Genomic DNA, 23175 nt, shown 5'->3' on the forward strand with positions numbered 1-23175 from the left:
GAAGCTTTTTATGAACTCAAAGCATATTGGGCAGTAACTAAAATGCCTAAAAATATTCAGAGTACTGGGTAAGAATGAATTTATGCCACCTAGCAAGAAGTATTTTTTGTACCATAATACTTATGGCCAAATAATTATTTGATTTGATTATCACTAATAGAGATGAGACAGGAAGCTGTGAAAAGGGAATGTGATGAGAAGAAGCTAATATTGTGATATTGTTTAGTTTGGGAAAAGGGAAAAACAGTATTTTATTGCAGTTATAGCAACAACTACAGCCAAGGATTAGCTGTGCTCATTTTGAAACTGCACTTTGTGCACACAGCAATTATGACAATTTTTTTTTTAGTAGACAGTAAACGAATAGCTACGAAATTCTCAAAACAGAAATTCAAGAAGCACCATTTTAACTTTTTTTTTTAATTGGTCATTATAGAAAATGGAATAGGCCATTCTGCCTTTCTCAAACCATTCTGATAATTTTGTTAAATAAGAGAGGGAATATTCAATTTAAAATGTGCAAAAGCTAATATTTACATTGTTCAGTACACAGAGGCAGGATCACATTAAGAGAAACTGGAAGAGGAAGAGAATAAACTGTTCTTAGAGTCCACTGTAGATAGAACAAATATTAATGAGCTTAAAGCATAGTAATGTAGTCAGGTAAGATTTTAGAAAAAAAAAAATCTTTGCAATGATAGAGCTAGTGAGGCATGGGAAGAGATAGCACAGGGAAGTCATGAAGTAGCTCCCTGGAAAAGATCAACCCTATTTTCACCAATGTTTATTTACAGCTGAACTGCTCTGGGACAGACTATAACTACCTCTTCAAGTCCTCTCCACACCTGTTTTTTAACAGTTTTAATAAAGCAACTGTTAATGATTTCACCTCACACACAAGGCCATTGTCACTTGGCATTGTAAGGGATATGCTGACTGCCAGAAACAGTTCCTGCCATAGAGAAATCAGGACAGATAGAGATGAAACAGATTTCTCCTGTAAGTTAACTGCTCTCTGTTTTTGTATTTTTTCCCCCATTAAATATATGAATTTGAGAGAAACCAAAAGGACAGCACATATAGAGAGCAGACACTGGATAAAGCCAGGCTTTGCATCAGAATGCAATGGTCCCACTTGATGCAGGGACTTGCTAACTGGTATTATTTTGGAAAAGAAGTATGCACAAGGGAGGGAGTGGGAAATTCAGATTATATGTTTAGGTTATATGGTTGACATAGAAAATTATTTTAAGGATTTAAAATTTAATTATTTATTTTGTTGCAGTCCTTGCATTGACAAGCTCGATCTCCTATGTGGAACATCATCACTGTCTTCAGGAAAGATAACATTTTCTTACACATTGCCATGTACACACTTCTGCTAAAAACAGGGTCCTGCAGCTGCTTGCTGCCCACCGTGGCTAATGGTCCACGTAATCTGAGCAGCATTCCTTGAGCACCATGCTCACTCCAAACTCCCAGCAGCTGCAGCAGCTGTGTGAAGTGCAACCTCAGATTACCAGAGACATCATTAAGTGAGTAATTAAGAAGCTGAATCTCTCCAGCCTCTATCATTTCACCTACTTTTAATAGAATAGCTCCTCAGCCACCTTTTCTTTGGGGTATATCTACTTTGTCATTAATTCAGTAATGTATTTTACACATAATATTGCTGAAAATATTGTTTTGCTACACCTGTGCAATAAATTGAAAAAAACCAGAAACTGACAAATGTATTAAAAGAATTAAAAGTTAAGTCAGAACAAAGATAAAAAGACACTTTTCTGCCATTTGCCCACAATGTGTAGCACAGGCTGTATCATGCACTGAAAGTCCCGACAATCAAAGTCTTGAAATTGTAGAATAGAAATCCCTCCCTCCTTCCCATGAAAGTTTGGACTTATTCCCAAATATTTTTAAAATTATTGGTTTAGTATAAGATCACAGCTAAAAAAGTTCTGCCAATCCTTCTACCAATTAACTGTCGTGGATGATCTTGCTGTTTTGTTATTAATACTAGGATTTAGACCACAGATTTGCCAATTACAAACCTCAGTATTTGCTCTCAGAGCCAGTCTCAGCCCAAAACCCCAGAGACTAAATGTTTCAAGCCCCTTAAAGCAAGTGCAGAAGAAGCATGTTAAAATCTAGTGAAAAATCTCAAGTTTAAATTTTGTCTTATTTTTGTCCTTTGTGATACAGGCATTTAAGATCCAAAATTCATCTGTAAGCAATCAAAACCACAGGTGAAACACAAGAACAAAGGATTTACCTAGTGAGTCATCAAAGTGCTTTATTTTATAAAGCCTTGCTCATGTTTGGAGTGTAATCTAAGCACTAACATACACAATAATGAATCTTCCTTGCCCTGTCCAAATAAACAGTTTATCAACAAGAGTGAGTGACAAAAATGCTACACAGACAAAAAGAATGCTTTGCTGTAAATGTCTAAAATGGTCTAAAATGTACACTCGTTGGCCGCAATTAAATATGTACTCTGAGTACCTTGTTTTTACTCCAGGGTCTCCCTGTGGCCTCATACCTTCAGAAGCTTCAGAAAACGAAACTTGGGTGAGAACATAGGCAACCAGGGTGTTTAGGGAGAGGAGAAAAAAAATAAAATCAAGCCACAGTACCAACTTATTTAAATACATACAATACAAAAGTATACACATACATTACAGTGCTGCAGACATCACTAAGCCAAACGTAACAAAAATCCCTGTGGGAAAGGTTGGGGAAAGGAAGAAAAATTAGTACACAGCAACAGGGATAGTATTGCCTTTGGCCACTGGAAGTGTAATTAAGGGGCTGCTGTTGCAGGGGCTCCTCTGAAGTGAACCACAACACAGGTTATGCAGAGTTGCAGGCTGAGCAGCACTGACACTGGTTATGGAGAAGGCATGCTGGCACTCCTGATCCCAGTTAGAAACCATGAGAGGGAGGTTTGACTTCTCTTATGTTGCCTACAAAATCTAACAATTTCAATAAAGAAATTTTAAAGGCACAGCTTTAGCACAGTGTATAAGTAGATAAACTTTTAAGCATATGTAAATTTGTCTCTTTCAAGCATGGAGTCTTTCAGGGAAAAATACAAGAGGAGAAGGAATACAATGTTGTTTAAAAATTTTAAACAAGTTAAACATGATCAGCACAGTTTCAGGCAATGTACTATACAATCAAAACTGAGTAAATGGTAGGACAGGTCATTTTGATGCTGAAAGACAACCTTGGGAAAAATCCCTCCAAAATATCCTTTCGCATTTTATTGTAAAAGAGTCTATCATGGAGGTGAGCGAGACATTCACTTCAGTACACTACTGCATATTACCTCTTGGAAGATGACAAACATTACTTCATTTGTACTGCAAAATAACTTTACATGTAAACTCAAAAGTCTTATATTGTACACGGCTCTGAAATTCAGAAATATCCCTGCTTTCCTAATAATGTAAACAGTAAAATTCAGGGTTCATTTTTCAAGGGATAATCTATAATAAAATACTGCTATTTCAACAGTACAACATAAGCATTTAAACTTCAAATTCCCAGTAAATTACAAGGGAATGGAATTTCTATCAGTGTGCACATCTTTCAGGATGGGTAGAAGATGGAGCTACTATTGCCCAAAACTATGCACTTCTTCAGATAAGCTACTTTTACACTTGTAACATTATTAGTTCCTATATTGCAAGAATATAAAACAAATGAAAACTTCAGGTAACAAAGAGAAATAAGCAAAGTTTTCCCTTAATGTAAGTTTACTATAGCAAAAATGTACACATAGCATGAATTATGTTAGCTCTTTGTAAGGTAAGAGATGCCAGCTCTCAGATGTCTGAGAAGCTGAACTTCCTGATGCAATGTGCTGAAAAAGAAGACAAAAAAGAGAGGGAGGAAAGAAAAGGACAAAACCCAACTGCTAGGAACCAAATGGGAAAAGCCTCCGGCACCAAGGGCTGTTGCAGCTGTGTTTTTAAGGAGTGCCAGTGTGCAGGGTGTAAGTGTAACATTCGCAGTAAGGTCTTCATTATTATCACCATCATCATCATGAAGAATACTGTCATGTATATTTTTTCAAAATATAAACTGATCCACAGTTTACAGTTTGATATCAATATTGTAGATTTAACATGCATTTACTCTTCCCCACCCCCACCCCACACCTCTTTGCTCATTTATTCCATTTCAGCTGGTAGCATCAGAGTATTACTGTCACAGTGCACTCTGAGTAAGCTGTTCTATTTATTTAAATTATTTTAAATTTTTTTTTGCACACACAAAAGAGTCAGAAATAGCTAGAACTATGCTGGGAATATCAGGCAGCTGTTAAAGCGAGTACTCCACCCCACTTCAGTCATCTTTGCCAGCAGATGTAAACAAAGGGGTTGCTTTCTGTAAGATGAGTGCTTCTCTGATTTCCTTTTTTCCCCTACACTTGTAGCCACTGCTGCTGTCCCCAGGTCTCGTGTCTGTCCTATGTAACATGATAGGTTACGTCAAGATGTTGGCAATAAAGTCCAAGAAGCGCTTTGAATACTGTTCTGGATTAACAGTTGAAATTTCTGCACCAGCCTATACAGAGAATTGGGACAAGAGAACAAAGAAGGAAGAACCAGTGTTTTAGTTGATGCTTTTGTCATTGAAAATGTTAATAAATTTCATGTGCAGTTTTCAGAACCAGAGACTAGAAACACAAACTGTAAATTGTGGCCCTCAAGCAGAATCTTACTGGTGCCTTTTCAGACTTCACAGGAGGGCACTGATAATCAGTACTCCTCCCTGTGACAGCTATCTTCCATTTCTGAAAAATTTTCTTTTTACTTTCCATGCTTCTCTTTACTTTCATTGTACTTCAGTCTTCTATGTGAATTTTTACAGCACATTAGCCATGCTACCCACTGATTCACCAGCAGATTCTGGTCACTAGAGCAGCAGTGCCTTCATACAGAGAAGAGTGAATTGCCATACTTACAACTGGCATGTCAACAGTTGTGTAACATGTATTGTTACCTGAATGCTACACAGCCTGGTTTGAAATACATGGTAAGAGTAACACTTTTTCAATGTTTATGCATTTCAATCTGGACTCACTGAATAAGCCATACAATTGTTATTTCAGTGAAGTAATGATTTCATTAATATTTTTATTTGAGTTTTTCAGAGCCTTACCCATGTTTTTATTTATATTTTTCCTGTTTTAGAAAAGAGGCAAGTTGCATGCATGCAATTAATGAACTTCAGTGTCATGTGGCTCAGGATGGAGACAGAGAAATAAACAAAATGAATGTATGAAAGTAATGTTCTGCAATAAGTTCTAATCACAATCAACTTCAATAATCATAGCTGTTATTCACAATATATTTCTATCTGTTATTTAAGCCAGAAGTGTGAGTTTTTAAAGTCTACTACTTTCAAAGTTCAGTAATAATTGCCAGATAATGGCAGCATATGGTCTGCATCAACTTTCAGCTGCCCAGAAAGCAGAGAGACAAAAAAGTACCTCCTACAGGCCTTTGCAGGTCATATCATTCTCTACTGTAACAAAAAAGCCCAGAGCCCTTTGCCTAAAATTTCTCACAATGCCCTGACCCTTTAGACACGTAGACACAGGAGGGATTTAAGCCTCATGAATGAATATGCTCTTTTTAAGAAGTTTATGAAATTTGAATGTCAGATCACCACAGAAGTGATAATAGCAGACATAAATCATAAATCTGGAAGACTGGGCTGTTTCACCACAGTTCTTTGGTGTGTGCTGCTAAGCAGCAATTTCAGTCAAAATTAAATAATGGCAGTCAAGCAGAAGCCTTCACTGAACAGTCTCTGAGTATTTAATATGTAAACGAAATTTTTATGCCTGACTTTGTAAATTGTACTTTTTTTTCTGAAGAAGTCTTCTAGAGTGAGACAGATTATATGTTGAAGAAGTAACTTCCAGCAGGCTGTACCAAACAATGAAACCATCATTAGGGCCCTGCATCTGAAATTAGATTCATGACAGCTTTCATAGAGTGGTGAACAGCTTTGTTTGCAAGAATAAGGTGCATCTCACAAATTTAGGACAAAGTCTTAAAAAGGATCTCACTAGAGTTCTTTGTGGGTGAGAAAGCCGTGCACACAGCTGAAAAAGGAGTTCCACTCTCAGTATGTAATGTAGGATTTATTTCCCTTTTCCCTAGCTTTACTGAACTGTTCCCTATCAGGGCACTAAACAAAAACACAGGAATATAAACGAGGAAGAGGAAGAAACCAACCCAGATACTTACCCCGTGCTTTACTGTCTTTGCAGCATGGGCAGCTTTCTTTTTTGCATCATAATGAGTAAGAATGTCAATAATGGCCATGAAGTACACCTCCTTCCTGGGAGCATCTGCCAACAGCAAACAGGGCAGTAAGAAGGAGTTCTGAAACATCTTAACAACGAGTTCTCCTTCTAACAAAGGAAACTTGGTACGACTCAATCAGCAGCTAAGACAGGTCAAAGTCAGTCACAATCAAGATGTGTAAAAAGCACAAGCCCAAGCTGTCCTTAATTCAGAGTTTAACTGCACTCATATACAATGCAAAATCCCCTAAATGAGTGTAAAATAAAAAACTAGCATAAAGAAATAGAAATTATTGCTCAGTTAAGGTAATGTGTATTTAATCTTTGCGGAAAAACTATGAAGTTTTATATGAAAGGTAATGCTTCTGTGTCAACAAAGAGAATTACAGAATAAACTAGGCTGGAAAAGACCTTTGAGATCACCAAGTCCAACCTATGACCTAACACAAGGCAATGAGTGCCATGTCCAGTCTTTTTTTAAACACGTCCAGGGATGGTGATTCCACCATGTCACTGGGCAGACAATTCCAGTGCCCAATCACACTTTTCAGTGAAGAATTTTTTCCTGACATCTAACCTAAACTTCTCCTGGTGCAGCTAAAGATCATATTCTGAAAATCCTATTTTCTTTATGAATAAAACCATGCATTTATCCATGTCAATGCTTATAAACAAAAAGAAAAGGTAACTTTCCTGTATTGAACAGCCACAAGCACCCAGTTACACTTAACACACTAACATTAAACTCAGTTTCAAGCTTCTTATATACTCCTGATGAAGACTTTCTTAGTTGCAACACAGAAATTGGGTATGACTGCACTAATTTTCAAAAAGCAACCAAAAAAAAAGAAATATAACTCAGAACACTGCTTTTCTCATTCTTTTTAGACTCTGTTTAACAGTGTTATCTGCCAGAAAAGACCAATTATAGTTACTAGACTTTCTGAAAGGGATGAAAACCCCATGAATTAAATGCTGAAGAACTGGTGAACCAGAATAGCTAAGCATTATGGAAATCTTCTTTCTGCTGCTACCAAAGAGCAGATTTCCTTTTCCACACAGTCAACTTGTTTTTCAGTTTACATTTGCCTTTACATGGTTGTGAGGACTTTAGAATTCTGATGCAAGGATCAAACCACCTTAACATAGAAATATTTCTTACTGCTTACTTTCATGGGATTTTATTCCATAAACATCAATAGCTGGATCAAATTCCCCTGGAGCCAAAGGCAGTGAGCTGTTCAGTGTATTTCCTGGACTGTCTGGAGGGGTTCCAATAGGGTGGGTCCCATCACTTTCACCTTCCTCTTCTCCATCATTCTCTTCACACTCTATTTCTTCCTGTTCAGCTCTTTCAACATCATGAATTCCAACCAGCAAGCTGTAGTCCATGAGTTTTAACTGAGCAAGGAACTAGAAAGTGATAATAGGCAGTCTATCAATATTGCTGAAAAACACAAGCTCCACTTACAAAAAGGTATCACCAATTGAGGAGAACTTCTAAGGCACTTCTGAGAGAGCAAAAGGGAAGATTAAGTGATAAAGCTGGCAAATAGATACCTTATTTTACTAAAATGTATTAGCAGCACAGAAATTACTTGAAACTTATTCTGTAGCTCACTCTTCCAAAAGCCTCAGGGGAAAAAAATCTGTGAGTAGTGAAGACCAGTGTGCCTGCAAACCAACAACTTTTACTCCTGACTCATGTTTCAGTTAAATTAGATTCACTGAATAGCCTGGGTTGGAAGTGACCCCCAAGGACCATCAAGTGCAACTCTTGGCCCTGCTGTACAGAAACATCCCCAGGGGTCACACCACGTGCCTGAGAATATTGACCAAATACTTCTTGAACTCTGTCAGGCTTGGTGCTGTGGCACCATCCCCTCTGGCCTCCTTGGACAGCTTCCTTATGTTGTGGTGCCCAAAACCACACACAGCACTTGAGGTGGGGACTGATCTGTCACTGCTCAGTGTCCAGAGCAGCCTCCATGCTATCAGGTATAGAGCATGCTATGATCTGGTGCTGAACCCACTCTCTCAATCCCTTTAAGTCTTATTAAAGAATCATAAAAAACATTCAAATATCCTTGCAGTGGAAAGCTGTGAAGTTTCACACCCTGAAGACATGAAATGATGCTGTATTCTCTTCACAGTGACAGGCTCATCATTTACACCATGAAAGCAAAACATGTATGTGAATGAAAGCGTGGTTTTGAATAAAGAATTAGGATGGGAGATTTTAGGAAATTGAAAGATAAACACACTCTACGTACAAACAAAGAGTTGTTTTAGTTGAGGAGAACAGCACAAGGCAGAAAGAGGAGGATGGAAATAAGGAAGGTATAAAAGCAGGAAAATGGGGTAAACAGCTCAAGGGGGCAAAAGATAGGCAGGACAGAGCTGTGCTGCATCTTGAAAGCAGCAATGTGATTTCAAACTTGTGAAGCCCATGCTTGTGGTATGCAGAGAAAGTGGCTGAAAATAAAAATTGCTTCAGTTTTTATAAACTCCTAGTGGTTATAAAAAGGAAGTTAGAGCAGACCAGGGAAGAAGGTATTTGAGCTAGACTTTGGCACAGAGAGAGTGATGGGGATGAAAAACATAAAATACTGGGTAATGAGAAACTCCAGTTTGTCAAAATCTGATTCTGAGAAAAGAGAAGAGCTGGAGATAACTGCAAATTCAAGTGCTAGAAGAAATACTGTGAGATTGAGAGGAGGTTTTAAGAAGAAGAAACTGTTTTTTAAAGATTTCAGTATCATTTATTTCAATATAATAAGACAATAGATTCTCACAAGACTGGAAGAGATGTAAGTTTGAAGAGATGATGCACAACAATATACAATACAAACAAATGAGACTGGCCAAAGGCAATGGGGTGGAAGAACTCCAGGCATATTATTCACTACTTGGTAAATGCAGGGAAAAAAAATCTACCAATAATAACACAGAACAGTATGAATGAGAATGGACTCTTGGGAAAAAAACTACTGAGCTACAAATTAGAAGAGAATGGCTCTTGGAAAAAAATGTGCTGCTGCTAACAACAAAAAGACTTAGGGAGATCAGCACAAGGAAAAATAAATCTGATTTTAAATGGAAAAATATATAGCTTTTTGCAGGACATCTGTAATAGAATAGAGATATGGGAAAACTGACAAGGGGATATCAAAACATCAGTAAGAACTTGTGTTTGAACACAGGAAGGGGACACAGGACTTGATTAGGAAATAAATATTGAAACAAAGCTTAATGAAAAACAAGAACAGATATAAAGCTACATAGCTGACAATAATACCCCATGACATGTTTAACTATAAATACAGTCTGATAAGATAAGCATAGAATAAGTGTTGTGCACTTCTTTTCATTGTAGTGAAATCTGAGCTTTTACACTCTGGTTACAAAGTGTGTCTATCAGTTATCTAATAAGGGCAAAAAGAACCAACAGAAGAAAAGCAAGGTTAAAGAATAGCTTGCCATTGTCAAAATCAGGAGCCAGATCACTTCACACTAGTGGTTTACAGGGATATTAAACATTTCTGTGTATAAACTTCAAACCCATAAAACCAACCCCTCAAGTCATAATCTGGAATCTGCCATTATATTCCCAGTCTGGTAAATGATATATATCATACACAATCTACTTTTTGGGGTAAGAAAGTATTTTCCACATTCATTCCACACACTTAAGATATTATCTGCAACCTACTTGCTGCAAAAGCAGTAGTCAGCAACAGCAGTACATGTTAAAAGAGCACAAAATTTTAACCCAAATAAACTTATCTCTAGAGCTGTGACATCAGTAGAGCACAATATTTTAAATATGAAATAAACACACACTGATATTTCACAAAGTATTTATGTTTTCATCATCCTCACCACCATAAATTTCCCATCGTTACTATGACAGGAAATTATATTTCCTCAGAAGCAAATTATTGGGTAAATTCTAAAGTAACAGTATTTTGTTTTGTGCAACTAATGAGATAAAATCTGAAGAATTTGGAAAGTCAATTCACAGAGCTCTTTTGATATAAATAGCTGAAAGTCTTATTAAGTCACAGACACATTTTGCTACCAAGTCTCTTCCAAATCTGCCTTTTTACTTGAAAACAGATTTTGGTTTTTGAGTATAAAGCAGTAAAATACTGTGTTTAGGAAAAATATTTTAAATTATGCAAACTAAAGGCAAGTGGTGTGAACAAGTTAGTCTGATATTTATTATATGAACAAAATCAGTAAAAATATTTCATTAAATTCATACATTAACACTTTTCTTTCAAGTATTTACTACATTCAGCTAAGTAAAATACAAATTTATATGAAAGACTACATTAAGATAATGAGAATCCAATTGCTGTATTTAGATTACTGAAGCACTCTACTGTTGTGATACTTAGAATGATTTAAAACTGGATTACTAACATGAAACAAAGAGGGCATGCACAGCTGTGAGCAGGGCAGATGCCCCTCCTCTGTTATGGACTACAGTCCATGTCTGGCCTTAGCTCTGGTGGATCTCCACCTGTAAAATACAACTAACAATACTCACCTCTCTCTCGGGGCACTGGGAAGCACTAGGCTTGTAAAGCATTTAAGTACTAAGCAGTACCAGCATTTTAACATCACATCATCAAGGCAGGAGCAATGTATGGCAACCAGCTATGGCAGCAAGCCATTTATCACATCAGCAAAGCAGTGATCAACTCCTGAAAGTTTAAATTGTGTTTCATTTAAAACAGTCAGTGTTTACAGTTTTATAAACAAGAGCTTTTATTAATGAATTACAGGTATGATTTCCTGGAATATCCATAATTTGCCACACATTTTAATCACATGTAACTGAACAGGCACATTCTTACCTCAACATCCTTTTTGAGTTTCTCAAGGAACATCTTTTTGTTATTCTCATCAATATGAATCTTTTGGCCATCATTAATAAAATCATTGTCTTTGAACGTCGGCAGCTCTTTGGCCTAAAACAAACCAAAATTCCTGTAAGAGCAGGATTGTAAAGAGGAGTGTGGTGAAGCTGGTGGCCCTGTGCCTGAGAAGGCACCCCCAAGGTGCCTCTCCTCCATGGCACACAGCTCTCCGTAACTGCACCCACAGAGCTCTTTGCTCACCGTACCCCTCCTGGAATGGCCTGCAAGGAATGTGTTACCTGGGCAGCAAATGCAGCCAGGACAAAAGCTCCACTCAATACCAGATTTGCATTGAACACTGATTGGCATTGAGCTTCTTCCAAGATGTCATTTGTCACAGCAAATGGCAGTAAGTGAAGTTAAAACATCTATCCCTCATAGCAAAGGGCCTGCATCAGGTCTTACAGAGGAAGTCAGACAGGACTGCATTTTGCACAACTACTGTGAATACTCACAAGTGCCTAATACCAAATAATCATTGGAAAGCATCAAATGAATATTGAATTAAAATTCTGCTTAAAAGCAGCAAATGCCAGAGAAGACCACTGCCTCTTCAATATGTAATTAGCAATCCTGATGTTGGAGCAACTTGATTACCTTCATCTTCAACTCTCTCATGAAGTGATTTGCAACACCTCAAATGGGCTCTGTTTTTAATGGGCACTGACTGGAAGTTTACTCAAAAAGCCCCAGCAAACTGACAAACAAAAGAGCAGTTCCTTCAGGACATTTGGTCAAGCAAGCTAGAAGTAATACTAACTCCTGCAATCAGAGCTTTTAAAAAAGTTGGCCCATTAAGAGCAATGAACAGCCTTTCTCCCTGCCCCTACCTTTAATCAACAGTATGGAAGAACAGGTCTCCTTTACAAAGAAAATGTTACAGAACAACCAGTGCTGCAATTCCTATGAGCTGTCAATGGCCAAGAACTAGTGAGTACCCTGAATAAAATAATTTCCCCTTAATCTGAAAGTCCTTCTGCTAGAAATAAAAGGCAGCTAATATCAGCCTACAGGAATGTCCTCCATAAGTTTAACTAGTCAGACATTGCTTATAATCTTACTGGAGATGGTATTTTTATAAAGTTTATTTTCTTCCAATGACACAGCAAGGAAAAGAACCTGAGAGCTTCTTCTCTCTACTCCAATATGTATATCCTGGAAAGCACAGCATTAAAATGTGAGCACCACAACAGACTCTGAGAGACCCTTATAGATCTTCACAAAGGCCAAAAGCTCCTTTTGCTGTTGGGTTGCGTGCACTGAGGTGGCCAAAATACTCAGATCCCCAACGGCCCAAATTAATTTTTTGGACCTGGAATTTGTGAATTGCTTGAGATCCCACAATGCTACTTTTGTTTAGAAAAGTGATTCTTTTCTTCCAATAGCTGCTCAAAAACACTTGATAAATTAGTAACATTGTAATAGTTACAAATCCATTATTAAATCCATGGTATCCCAATACCCATGGAGTTTGAAAAAAAAAAGGTTCTACTCTGGTTGCTCTGAATTATTATTGTCTAGCATCTAGAACATTCTGATACATTAAAATACCCTCTAATAGTGATCTTTAAAAATAGTGATATTTAAAAAAACCCAACAAAACGAACACCCAATCTGCTGAGATGGAGCTTGAACCATTCATCTGTCCCAGAGTCATTCAGCAGCGCTCTCCTGCTTTACTCAAAAACAGTGCTGGACACTTTCTGAAGCTCACAATGAATTGCTTACCACAATATGACTGCACAGTACACACTGATGTTCTTTCTGGCCTAGTCACTAAGGTTTAGGTTTAGGACAAAAAGGAGCAGGAGTAACATCAGATAAGCATTCCAGGCCAACAGCTGTAGAGATTGCCATACTCCATTAAGCAGCGTGTCCCATGGACAGGGCTAATTGCACAGAGGCAGGACTGTGGATCCAGGGATGTTGCCAACACTGGAGGATGGAATCCAGTGCGTGGGATGCTTAAGAATGGAGAGGAGATTTGGATGAAATAATTTAAGATGAAGCAACAATGAAAAGAATGCAGGAAACCAAGCTTCCTTTATTTTTAGCCTAAAATCGCTTAAAAAAATCCCCAGATTATTTTTCCATCTAGTATATCCAAGTTATTGATTAAATTAGGCAGAAGTTAAAGTGAAACAAACCCATTAACACAGACCCCCCTCCCCCCCCCCGTGGTTAAGATGCTGAGATGCTTGTTTGCCTCCAGGCAGTGCCGCAGGCTGCCCGCAGAGCACAGCCCCAGCCCCACCGCGGGGCTGCGAGGGGAAGCTGCCTCGCCACTGAGGACAGTCCTGTGGTGGCAAAAAGAAACTCAAATTACAAGCAGCGTCTTCTTTGGAAGATGCTAGAGCTGGTAAGCCAGTTGTACAAGTGCCATACTTCACTTTAACCTTGTCTCTAACCTATTTTTAATAGAAGTGAGCTAGCAAAGCTGACACTGCTGCAGTTCTTGCCTGTCATCACAAGACCCAAGGGGCACTCCCAAGGATGTCCTGGGCACTGAGTCAGCACTCCCAAAAAGCCAGATTTCACTGCCTTGTATGCAGGTTCCTCCAGACCACAATCATCCCTCTGACAATATTTATCTGAGGTAATTTTTATTCACCCTAATACCCATAGTTATAAAGACTTGGCAAGTGTAGAACCATGTAAGTTAAAAGCCAGTTCTGGAGCAAGTGAAGAAAAAGGACAAAGTAAAAGCAGTGGCTCCCATCTAAGCAACTGAAACTAAAAAGCTCTGTGCCAGTGGTTGCCCTCACTACATTATTTGCATGATGCCTCCCAGCCTATTCTCTTCCCTCTTTTAGGTGCTACTAGACAAACCCCCCCCTTTTTTTGTGTACTAGGCAATATTATTCTCCCTATTTATTTGAAGCTTGATTAGTCTTAGGATACTGGTGCAGTCCCACATATTACTACTGACAGCCACTGGTAGAAGTGTTTCTAGTAGTACTTTAACTGAAATTTGTCTCAAAATTGATTTGTGAATTTAAGACTCAAAACCTATGAAATATTCAGCTAGGAGGGGTTCTTGTAGTTATGCTGAATTAATAACACATTCATTCATGCTGAAAAATCCCACTATGTTAATTTCTTACATGCTGAAATAAACACTAATAGAATCATATTGTAGCAGTTTAGAACATAATCTGAATGAAAAAAAAAATTGAGGCTTTGCTTTAATGAAATAATTGATATGGTTAATTTTTTATGATGCCTCAAATATTTCCAAGTAAAATCCTTGTTGGAAAATGATTTTCCTAGAATGTAATTCATTATAATGAACATATTACTGTCATTAAAGAACTAAATATTTTAAGAGCTGCACAGGAGATGAGCATCTAACTACTTCCACTAAATTAATAATAGATTTTCTTTCTGAACCACCTCCACTGTTTTTAATCTCCTACTTAAAGATGCAAGAAAGGCACAACAGATTTTACAAATATAAAATATCTATTAAAAAAGCATGTTATCGGCACACTTCAGCTTTGCATTCCAAAGTTTGCCATGGTCACAGAGAATTTTAATGGCAGCAAGATTTCACTGCCTTTGAAAGGCTGAAAAATCAATAAAGATTTCTTAGTAACTAAGATGACAGAATGTGCAAAGCCTCATTCAAAATAAAAGTATAGTGTAAGAGCTGATACCGTTTTGAGTTTAAAAACCCCCTTGGAATGTAAGAACCAGGTGAAGTTTTATTTCTAGATGAACATGGTAACAGTTTTTGTGTATTTCTTAGGACATCTCAATTCAGTGTCCTTTCCTAATGAGTTGAAATGAATATTAGCAATTTTGTTTCCCTCAAAGGGATTTTGCATGCATCATGACATCAAAAACAATGGTCACAGATAACAATAATGCTGGCATTTTGGAAGCAGCTTGCTAAAATAGCTGTAGGTCAAGTAAGTTTCCAAATAAGTGATTGAAAAAGGAAAAAAGACTAATTGTCCTCATGACTTGGCAGCAATTTCTTATCTAACAAAGACAAGGTTTAGGTTTTAGGAGAAATGTTACATAGCAGCCTTAATTTTTTCTCTGGAACTAGCCACAGGTCACATTATTCACGCAGCTAATCATGGAAAAATTTGGCTTACAACTTATAACTTCTGAAAATTGTGTAAAACATCTGCCAAGAGTGAAGGTCCACACCCTGGGCTTTTTTAACAGCAAATGACCCACATACACCTTCATTTTTTAAAGTACTGGTCTCACCAGCAGATATGGAAGGCAGTGTTTGGGAAAAAATGGCTATACTTCTAAATATAGTTTGTAATAATTTGGAACAGGTGATTTTGAATTGATTCAAAACTCTGGAGTCACTAGATTTACAAGAGTGAAGAATAACTTCCTCTAGAATTATGCACTTTCTTGCCTCCAATAGTTCTGTGAGCTGGGTCCAAATTTTTGTTGAACAAATTGCCTTGCCCTAGACAGGGGCTCTGATACAAAGGGTCTGCAGCTCAACTTGACATCACAGGTCTGTAAAGGCAATGGGAATAGAGCTGTAACCTCAAAACAGTGTTTGAGGGTAAACACTGGAATGACTTTAGCCACTACAACAAGCATTTTCTGTAGGAAAAAAAAAGAATTGTGCAGGATGCTGTAGAAGGGTTAAGTACTCAAGCATGTACCAAAATAGAAACTGTCTTTTCAATGCTCAAGGAAATGCATCCAGAATTATCCCTAGCATTAATGTCTTCCTGCTGCAAAATGAACATGTAACATATAAAATGCAACACAAAATTCCCCTGTTATTTTTAAAATTCTTTTAACATATAGAAAGCAGACTTCTAAACAAAAATGAAACAAAACACCCCCACCCCTCAGAACTAAACAAAGGCAAACTAGTGATTTATTTTGAAAAACTGTAATGGGGTTGGTGTCACAAGAAGGCTAAATGCTGAAATCAAAACCCTGAATGTCTCTCCCTATCTTTGGATCTTTGGAGTGTGATGTTTTGAAAGCTACAATCTCTGTACATTGCAATGTCTAGATGTATTTCACAGATAAGTGTCAGACATTTCACAAGTCTCTTGTGTGAGATCAGCACATGAAGCAGACTGAAATCACTAATTAGAGAAAAGTACAGAAATGTTCTGAAATTAGTAATTCTAAAACAGCAGGAAAAAACAGCTCAGATTTTGGAATTATCTACTTGAATAATGTTTTACATTGTGACACCAAAAGTAAAAAAGTAAAAAAAACCCAAAACTGAGTCAAGACTCAGTGATCTTGTTCCTGTGTTCCTCTACTAAAGCCCTTCTTCCTTAGGTTACACTTTCCTCTCAGAAATCAGTTAATTACTATATGCTGTAATATATAAAGTTAAACACAAAGCTAACGTCTAGTGACAACTTCCAATCTAATTATCACAGCTATGTACTTTGCATACAATTTAATCAAGATGTAACATAGCTGTCAACTAAGGCAATCTTTTCCCCAAAAGAAACTTGAACAGAAAATCCTTTATTCAGTTGTATTGAGTATAATTTTACTGCACTTATGAATGGTGATTGATGAAATAACACATACTACAGAGGTGGCAATGCAACCAATTTGAGATTGATTTAAAACCACATGATAATCTCTGAAATTGCTTGAGAAAGATGAAATGTGGTGGGCACCAGTTCAGTTAGGATTCATTTTCCTTCTTCAAATTTCTTTCTGAACTGCTCACTCAGAAGCAAGAGCTTACATTTTTTGTATCAGTACAAGTAGACTCAGCTGTTACTGCTAATTTGATGTTGTACTGCAAGTATGGCATAATTGTGAGCAGCTAGACCATCAGGGGAGTTCTGCATTATCCTCATTTCACTTGAGAGGGCAAAACTGTACCAAGAATGAATAGAAAACGCCCATTATTAAAATAATAAAAATTTTAAAAAGAGTAGCAAAGCCCAAAAAGTCAAAAGGAGCAGCTGTCAGAATTTGACAACTGTTGAAACATACTGTTCTTTTAAAATCCAAGGCATCTGTAAGTGTAGGTTATGATACATGTTGCCAAGAAAGTGATGTCTTTATTATTAAAAGTATCATTTGTAACACAAATGAAAGGCATTGTGTGTTAAGGTGAAATTAAAGGGATTGGTGCTTGTTTCTGCACTGATTATCACAAAACATTGAAATGACAGTTTTGGAACTGCTCATCCATATGTTAGGATATTGAACAGCTGAAAACAGTCAAACAGGAGGTAAACTGCAAACAGGATGGAAAAGTACCACTCTCAATCAGGCAACTTTTCATCCTAAAAAGCTGATTTAAAAAAATGTTTGAATAGTAATACCTCTTTTACACTACTAAGCTAAAGAAGAATTATACTATTTTCTCTGATTTCTTATCCATTAAATCTTTTTGCATATTTGCCTCTTCTTTATTAATTGAGTAAATAACTTTTAGTTTGACAGGAAGAAAGTTTCAAGAACAGAAATTTCACCAAATTTGCCTTTACAAAGTAATTTATCTAAAATTTACAGTCTGCATTAGAATGTGTCTGAAAGACTTGCTCTTCTGTTTTCTGTCTTCTGTAGCTTTAAGAGAAGTAAACATATTATGCTTAATATTCTGAAAACAATTTGATTACTTGAATGTTGTCATTTGAAACTCGATATGAATTACTTAAAAGCCCATTTAAAAACTAGCCATTGCCAGACAATTTAGCCATACATTTTAGTACCAAAAGCTTCCTTTATTACTCTCATAGGTGAATAGCCATACAGTTACAATAACTAATTATAGTGCCACTAATTGAAATTTATTAATATTAATGTCATTTCAAGATAATACTAATAAATTGATGATTTAGCGTGCATCTGGCTAAAAAGTAGCTAATAATTTACTACACCAGCTCAGGTTTTCAGATTGTCTGGTTTTGTTTAATCCCTATGGGCAATTTCTTCTATGATAGGAGATGCCAAAATCTCTTTAAAGAATTTGCTAGAACGTCTCCCCCCCTCCCCTTCAAGTCAAATCTTTTCAGTTGTTTTCAAATCTCAAGATTGATTGGAGATTCTCACAGACGACAATAAAAAGTTTGAAACACTGACATCTATTTAAGAGAAAATGAAAGTAAAACCCCACGCTACAGGGCTCCACTTGCCACTCAGAAATAATGGATCATCTACATATTCAGGTCAACAGAGTCCTCAGGCCCTGGAATCAGTGGCACATGTGCAGAGATACCTCTCATGACAGCAGCTCTTTAGCACAGCTCAGAGTTTCAGAACCAAACTTCCCTTGTCTGTTCATATAAATATACAACACCCTTTTTATTGAAACCTAAAAGCTGTGTGTTAGATTTGAGTAGTCTAAGTGAGTAAATCAGTTGTCATGCCTACTGCAGGAGATTCAGATCATAGTGATGACAAATCTTCTGAACATCTCCAATGCACAGGCAAAATGTATTCTGGCCCTTTCAAATCAACCAGCAGACTCCAAAACTTAAACAAAACCCATGTAATAAGCAAAATACTAATTTTCTCTTGTTTGGATCCCTTAGAGTCTCAAAGTGTAAAATGATGTTCCCACTATGAATGTAGAAGGCTACCCAATAATTTCCTTTCTTAGCAATCTTTTTTCTGAATGCAAGCTTGTCACTTCCCTGCTGCATTGCACTGGGTTTGAGGGGAATGCTGAGTGACAGAAAGCTGCTTCCAAAGCCTCAGACTGTGTGCTTACAACATCCATAGCCTTTGTGCAGCTCCATCCCCAAGAAATCACACTATTAAAATAGTAGAATAAGAATCAGGGGGATGAGGCTTTTATACATTGTTTTCAGAGAAGTACTCAAAACCAAAGGGAAGGTTCTAGATGTGAAGTTGATAAGAATTTCTGTTAACTGCCTTATGGAAGTTATGATTTCACATTAAATTTAGAGAATAATTGTTTTATGCAGTTATATGAAACAAGATAAATTTGTATCAATTTATCTATAAGCAAGTTCAATAGCAATTCTGCCATGAACTTACACAGGACCAAAATTAAGGCATTGTGTCTTTAAGGTTCTCACTCAGGGTATTAACTACAATATACGTGTACCCTTATTAATCTATTTATTATTATGAGGCATATTCCAGAAATTGCTCAAAACTACTTTTCTAAACATCTGAATAGTATCAGCTCCTGTATAGCTGACTATATATATTTTTAAATTTTTGTTACTAATCCAAGCATTAATGTTGCAACCTGAAGCAGTCCCATCCAAATCATTTGTCCTCATCCTTTCTATCAGATTATTTTAATAGTACAGCAGAGGTCTTCAATGACTTTAGGTATTGTTTGTAAGACACTGAAGGGCTACTCCCTGCACATTTAAAACACTACAGTTGCTACTAAACAAAAACAAAAACAGATGACAAAAGAAAGAAAGGAGACCATTCAAGACATGATCTTGAGGGCCTGGTATAGCAGAAGAGAGCTATTGCTGGCAATGGTAACTGCAGCTCACAGGTGGGGCTGTGGTACTGCCTGATGCTAAGAAGAATTTTAAGCATTCCATCATGCCTTAGGAAAGGTGCAAAAACCTGCACAGAGTTTTTCATGCAGTGAGAACTGACAGCTACTGCACGTCCCTTACTCCTTTAGCGCAGCTGAGTGATCAGAAGATTCAGAGAGGCAGGTATGGCACAACTACTGCTTAGGAGAAAAATTATCTGAATGGAATTTGGGAACAACAGAAAATGAAGTCTCTTAAGTGAACTCTTGAATGAGCTCATGCTAATTCAGGAGGAATGTGCTTGGACAAATTAAGAAAACAAAGGCCATGGGTTGTTAGACCTTGCCCAAATTTGAGATCTAAGAAGTCTCAGATGATGGAGACTATGTTACATTTCCAATTATCTGTAGAATCTCCAGAGAAACCTCTCCTAAAATGCCATCTGGCTATTTTGCTAAAACCACAAAGAAAAACTGAGAACATTAAATTTTCCAAAAGAACTGAAGTTGGAGGTGAAGAAAAATACAGCAATCTATTTTGGTTTAGAGTAAAGTTTCAGCCCAGAATTTGAGGGAGACTGTCTCTCATTACAGCTACATGTACATCTAAGTCTGTCAGTCACTTGCTCATTTTTATGAACTTTACATACCCAAGGGTTCTCATAATTCAAGGTTTGGTTCCTGGCACTCAGTTTAGAGGTGGTGTCCCATCAATAATTCCATTAACTGACATGGAGTATTCATAAATCTCAATATTAAATAGGAAGAGAAAGAAGATGAAGCAGGAGAGAAGGAAACAAAGTTCTGATGTTTCCCTAGCACAGGGCAGGCCCTGAAGAAACTAAGAGAAGAGAAAAGGAAAAGGAGGAGGTAGAGGATTGGCTCACTTACCTCTGGATTACAACACCTTTGCAAACCAATATTCAAAGGTCTGCAGGAAATAGAGGACAGATAAAGGAGGGATAAGGTAGAACTCAAGAGGGAAGAATATGGCAGAAAAAAAGGAAAGGGTCAGAACAGCACTGGTTATGTTTGTTCTGAGTCTGGCTAGAAGGTAATTAATTGAAAGAAACAAATGCACCATACCTTTTCTTTGTCACTGGCTTCTCGAGCCACAGTAGAGCCCTGAAACAGAAAAAATGGATCTAAAAATGTGCATATGTCAGAAACTAATTTGAAAATGTTATAACAGGTCAAAAAGAGGATGAACTGTATCCTTTTGAACTTGAGAAATGTTTTAAAGAAAGGTGATATGGTAGGTAGAATGTCCAGGACTGCTGAACTGCTGCAATCATGTGAAGAAGATGCATCATGAGAGAAGAAAGATGGATTAAATCCTCAAATGCTCTACTTCTATTGTCCTCCTAATTCTTGGAGCTTTTCCTCATCTCTCATCCTCATTTTGAGTGTATCATTCTGGAAGTTCAGTTTGCTTGACAGACTTCTCATCTGTTTTGTTTTTTGGTGCCAATTTAGCTGTATGGGTATGGACTAGCCTATTCTGTATAACTGTCTAGACATTTGTAACACACATTTGAAAAGGATGTCACACAATATGAACACAAAAAGTATTTAAAAGATCATAAAGTACAAACAGGAACAAAGCATGTCACAGCAACATGGAGTAAAAAGAAGAGAAGAGACCAACTGTGGATTCACAAGACTTACAGCGCTTGCCAAAGACATTTTGGATTTTCTTTTTAAATTTATGTTTTAGATTAAAACTAGTGAGCAATATGGTGCTTTCTGAATAACCTGGAGCTGATAAAAAAGAAGACTGTATATATTTCCTTAAAAATTCCTTGGAGCAGGTCCACACCTTTAAATACCCAGCATGTGTTTATCATGTAACAGCAGTGCAAGAAATAACTACAAATATGGTAACTGGGCATTGAAAGATGGGTAAATTAGCTCTGCTGGTTGTTAAAGGGTGTGCATTGTGTAAAGAAGCGCTGGAGTGGAGTCCTACTAGCTTAAAGAATGTGAGGATCCCCAACCACACCCTTCTATAGCATGTTTTATTCTGTTTATGGAAAGAAACTTAGAAAACTCAGAAGTGATGGAGAGAAAAGATATATGGGACAGGATCTCTTAGTTATTATGTATGGCCCTGAAGCAGGGATTTCATTGAATTATTCTTAACTGATAATAAAGCCTGGTAAAAGCCTAACATTTCAGTTTACTCAGGAGACACCTTTTATATTGTATTCTGTGCTCCAACAGATTATTAGGCCAGAAAAAAGATCAACTAAAAACCAAACTGAAGGAAAAGAAAAGAAGAGTCACAATAGTAAAAATTAGGGAGGATGTCAAATTTGACATTTGGTAAAAAAATGACATCAAAAGAATTTTAACAAAATGCATCCATGGCCAAAAAAATACCCTTGAAATCCTATGCTGATTTGTGGTCTTTTTTTCTTGTATCCACAGAGGTGAGACTCTTGCTACAAAGTGAGTTCTAGACTGGTCAAAAATATTCATGTACAAAAAAGGACTCTGAATCTACAACTGGAGATGACATAGCAAAGAATATCAAGAAAAAGTAATTTATAATAAATTCAGTGTCACTATAAATCTGTTCAGTGAAGGAGTTTGTTTTGAGGAACATGATATTGATGTTAAATTTGAATTTCATGAGAAGTTAAAGCAATGCTGTCCAGCTGGACAAACTGAATAGACTACAGAAGCATTCACAGAGGTAAATAACAAAGAGCTGTTGACACCAATGTTAAGAACATAGTGTAATAATTACTTTTTCTTTCTGTTGTGCTTTCATGCCCTTTTTAACGCATCTGTACATCATGATGCTCTAAATCACAGTTCTCTCAAATTAAAAAAAACAAACTTTCTCTGCTAACAACTGCTACCAATAATACTGAATATCAGAAAGTAAATTGTTGACAATCTGGAAATCAGTTCTTATAAATCAAGTTCAGTCAACTATCTAAGCAATTGCTAAGGAGACTTGACAGTAGGAAAGGATGGTGCATCACACAGCATTACAAATCTCCTAATACAGAATGATAAATGAGCATCTTAAAGCAAGCTTGCAGATGCACTTAGTGGTTCAGCACATAAAAATTAAATGTATTAGAAAGAAGTAGGTTTCTAAGGGGATACTTTACAGAGGAAATTAAAATACCATCCCTTGGGTAGAAAGACTAAGACTACATTTTGGGTATTTGTTGTAAGACCTGTATACTAACTACTGTCAAAATTACAATGACAGATAAAACTTCTGAAACAAAACTAAAACAGATCTTATGATAAAAACAGATGCTTTGGTTTTTCAAAGACTCTTCTCCTTTTCATTTGAATTATTTTTAAAATATTGGATAAATTATTAAGCTTTTGCCATAGTGGTGTACTTTGCTAGCAGTAGTTATTGAAATGATGCTATTTAGTTGTTTTATAAATGCCCTCTGCAGAATCAACTGTGGCTTTCCATAATGGTCTTAAAAACCTATAAGAAGCAGAAT

The 23175-nt window shown here is 36.9% G+C and overlaps 1 protein-coding gene across 1 annotated transcript in view; it reads right to left on the reverse strand.

The window, feature by feature from the left end:
• Positions 1-2267: 2267 nt before the first annotated feature.
• The window catches only part of PIP4K2A (phosphatidylinositol-5-phosphate 4-kinase type 2 alpha), a 102529-nt gene continuing 81621 nt past the window's right edge, over positions 2268-23175 (reverse strand). Inside the window, exons 6-10 of the mRNA XM_005418612.3 lie at positions 20783-20821; positions 11194-11307; positions 7498-7741; positions 6270-6373; positions 2268-4575 (exon numbers count right to left, since the gene is read on the reverse strand). Coding sequence (XP_005418669.2) covers positions 4495-4575; positions 6270-6373; positions 7498-7741; positions 11194-11307; positions 20783-20821 — 582 coding nt within the window. The 3' untranslated portion in view covers positions 2268-4494. The remainder of the gene's footprint in view (positions 4576-6269; positions 6374-7497; positions 7742-11193; positions 11308-20782; positions 20822-23175) is intronic.

The sequence above is a fragment of the Geospiza fortis genome, unplaced genomic scaffold (assembly GCF_000277835.1).
Source record: "Geospiza fortis unplaced genomic scaffold, GeoFor_1.0 scaffold138, whole genome shotgun sequence".
In the NCBI taxonomy this organism is placed as follows: domain Eukaryota; kingdom Metazoa; phylum Chordata; class Aves; order Passeriformes; family Thraupidae; genus Geospiza; species Geospiza fortis.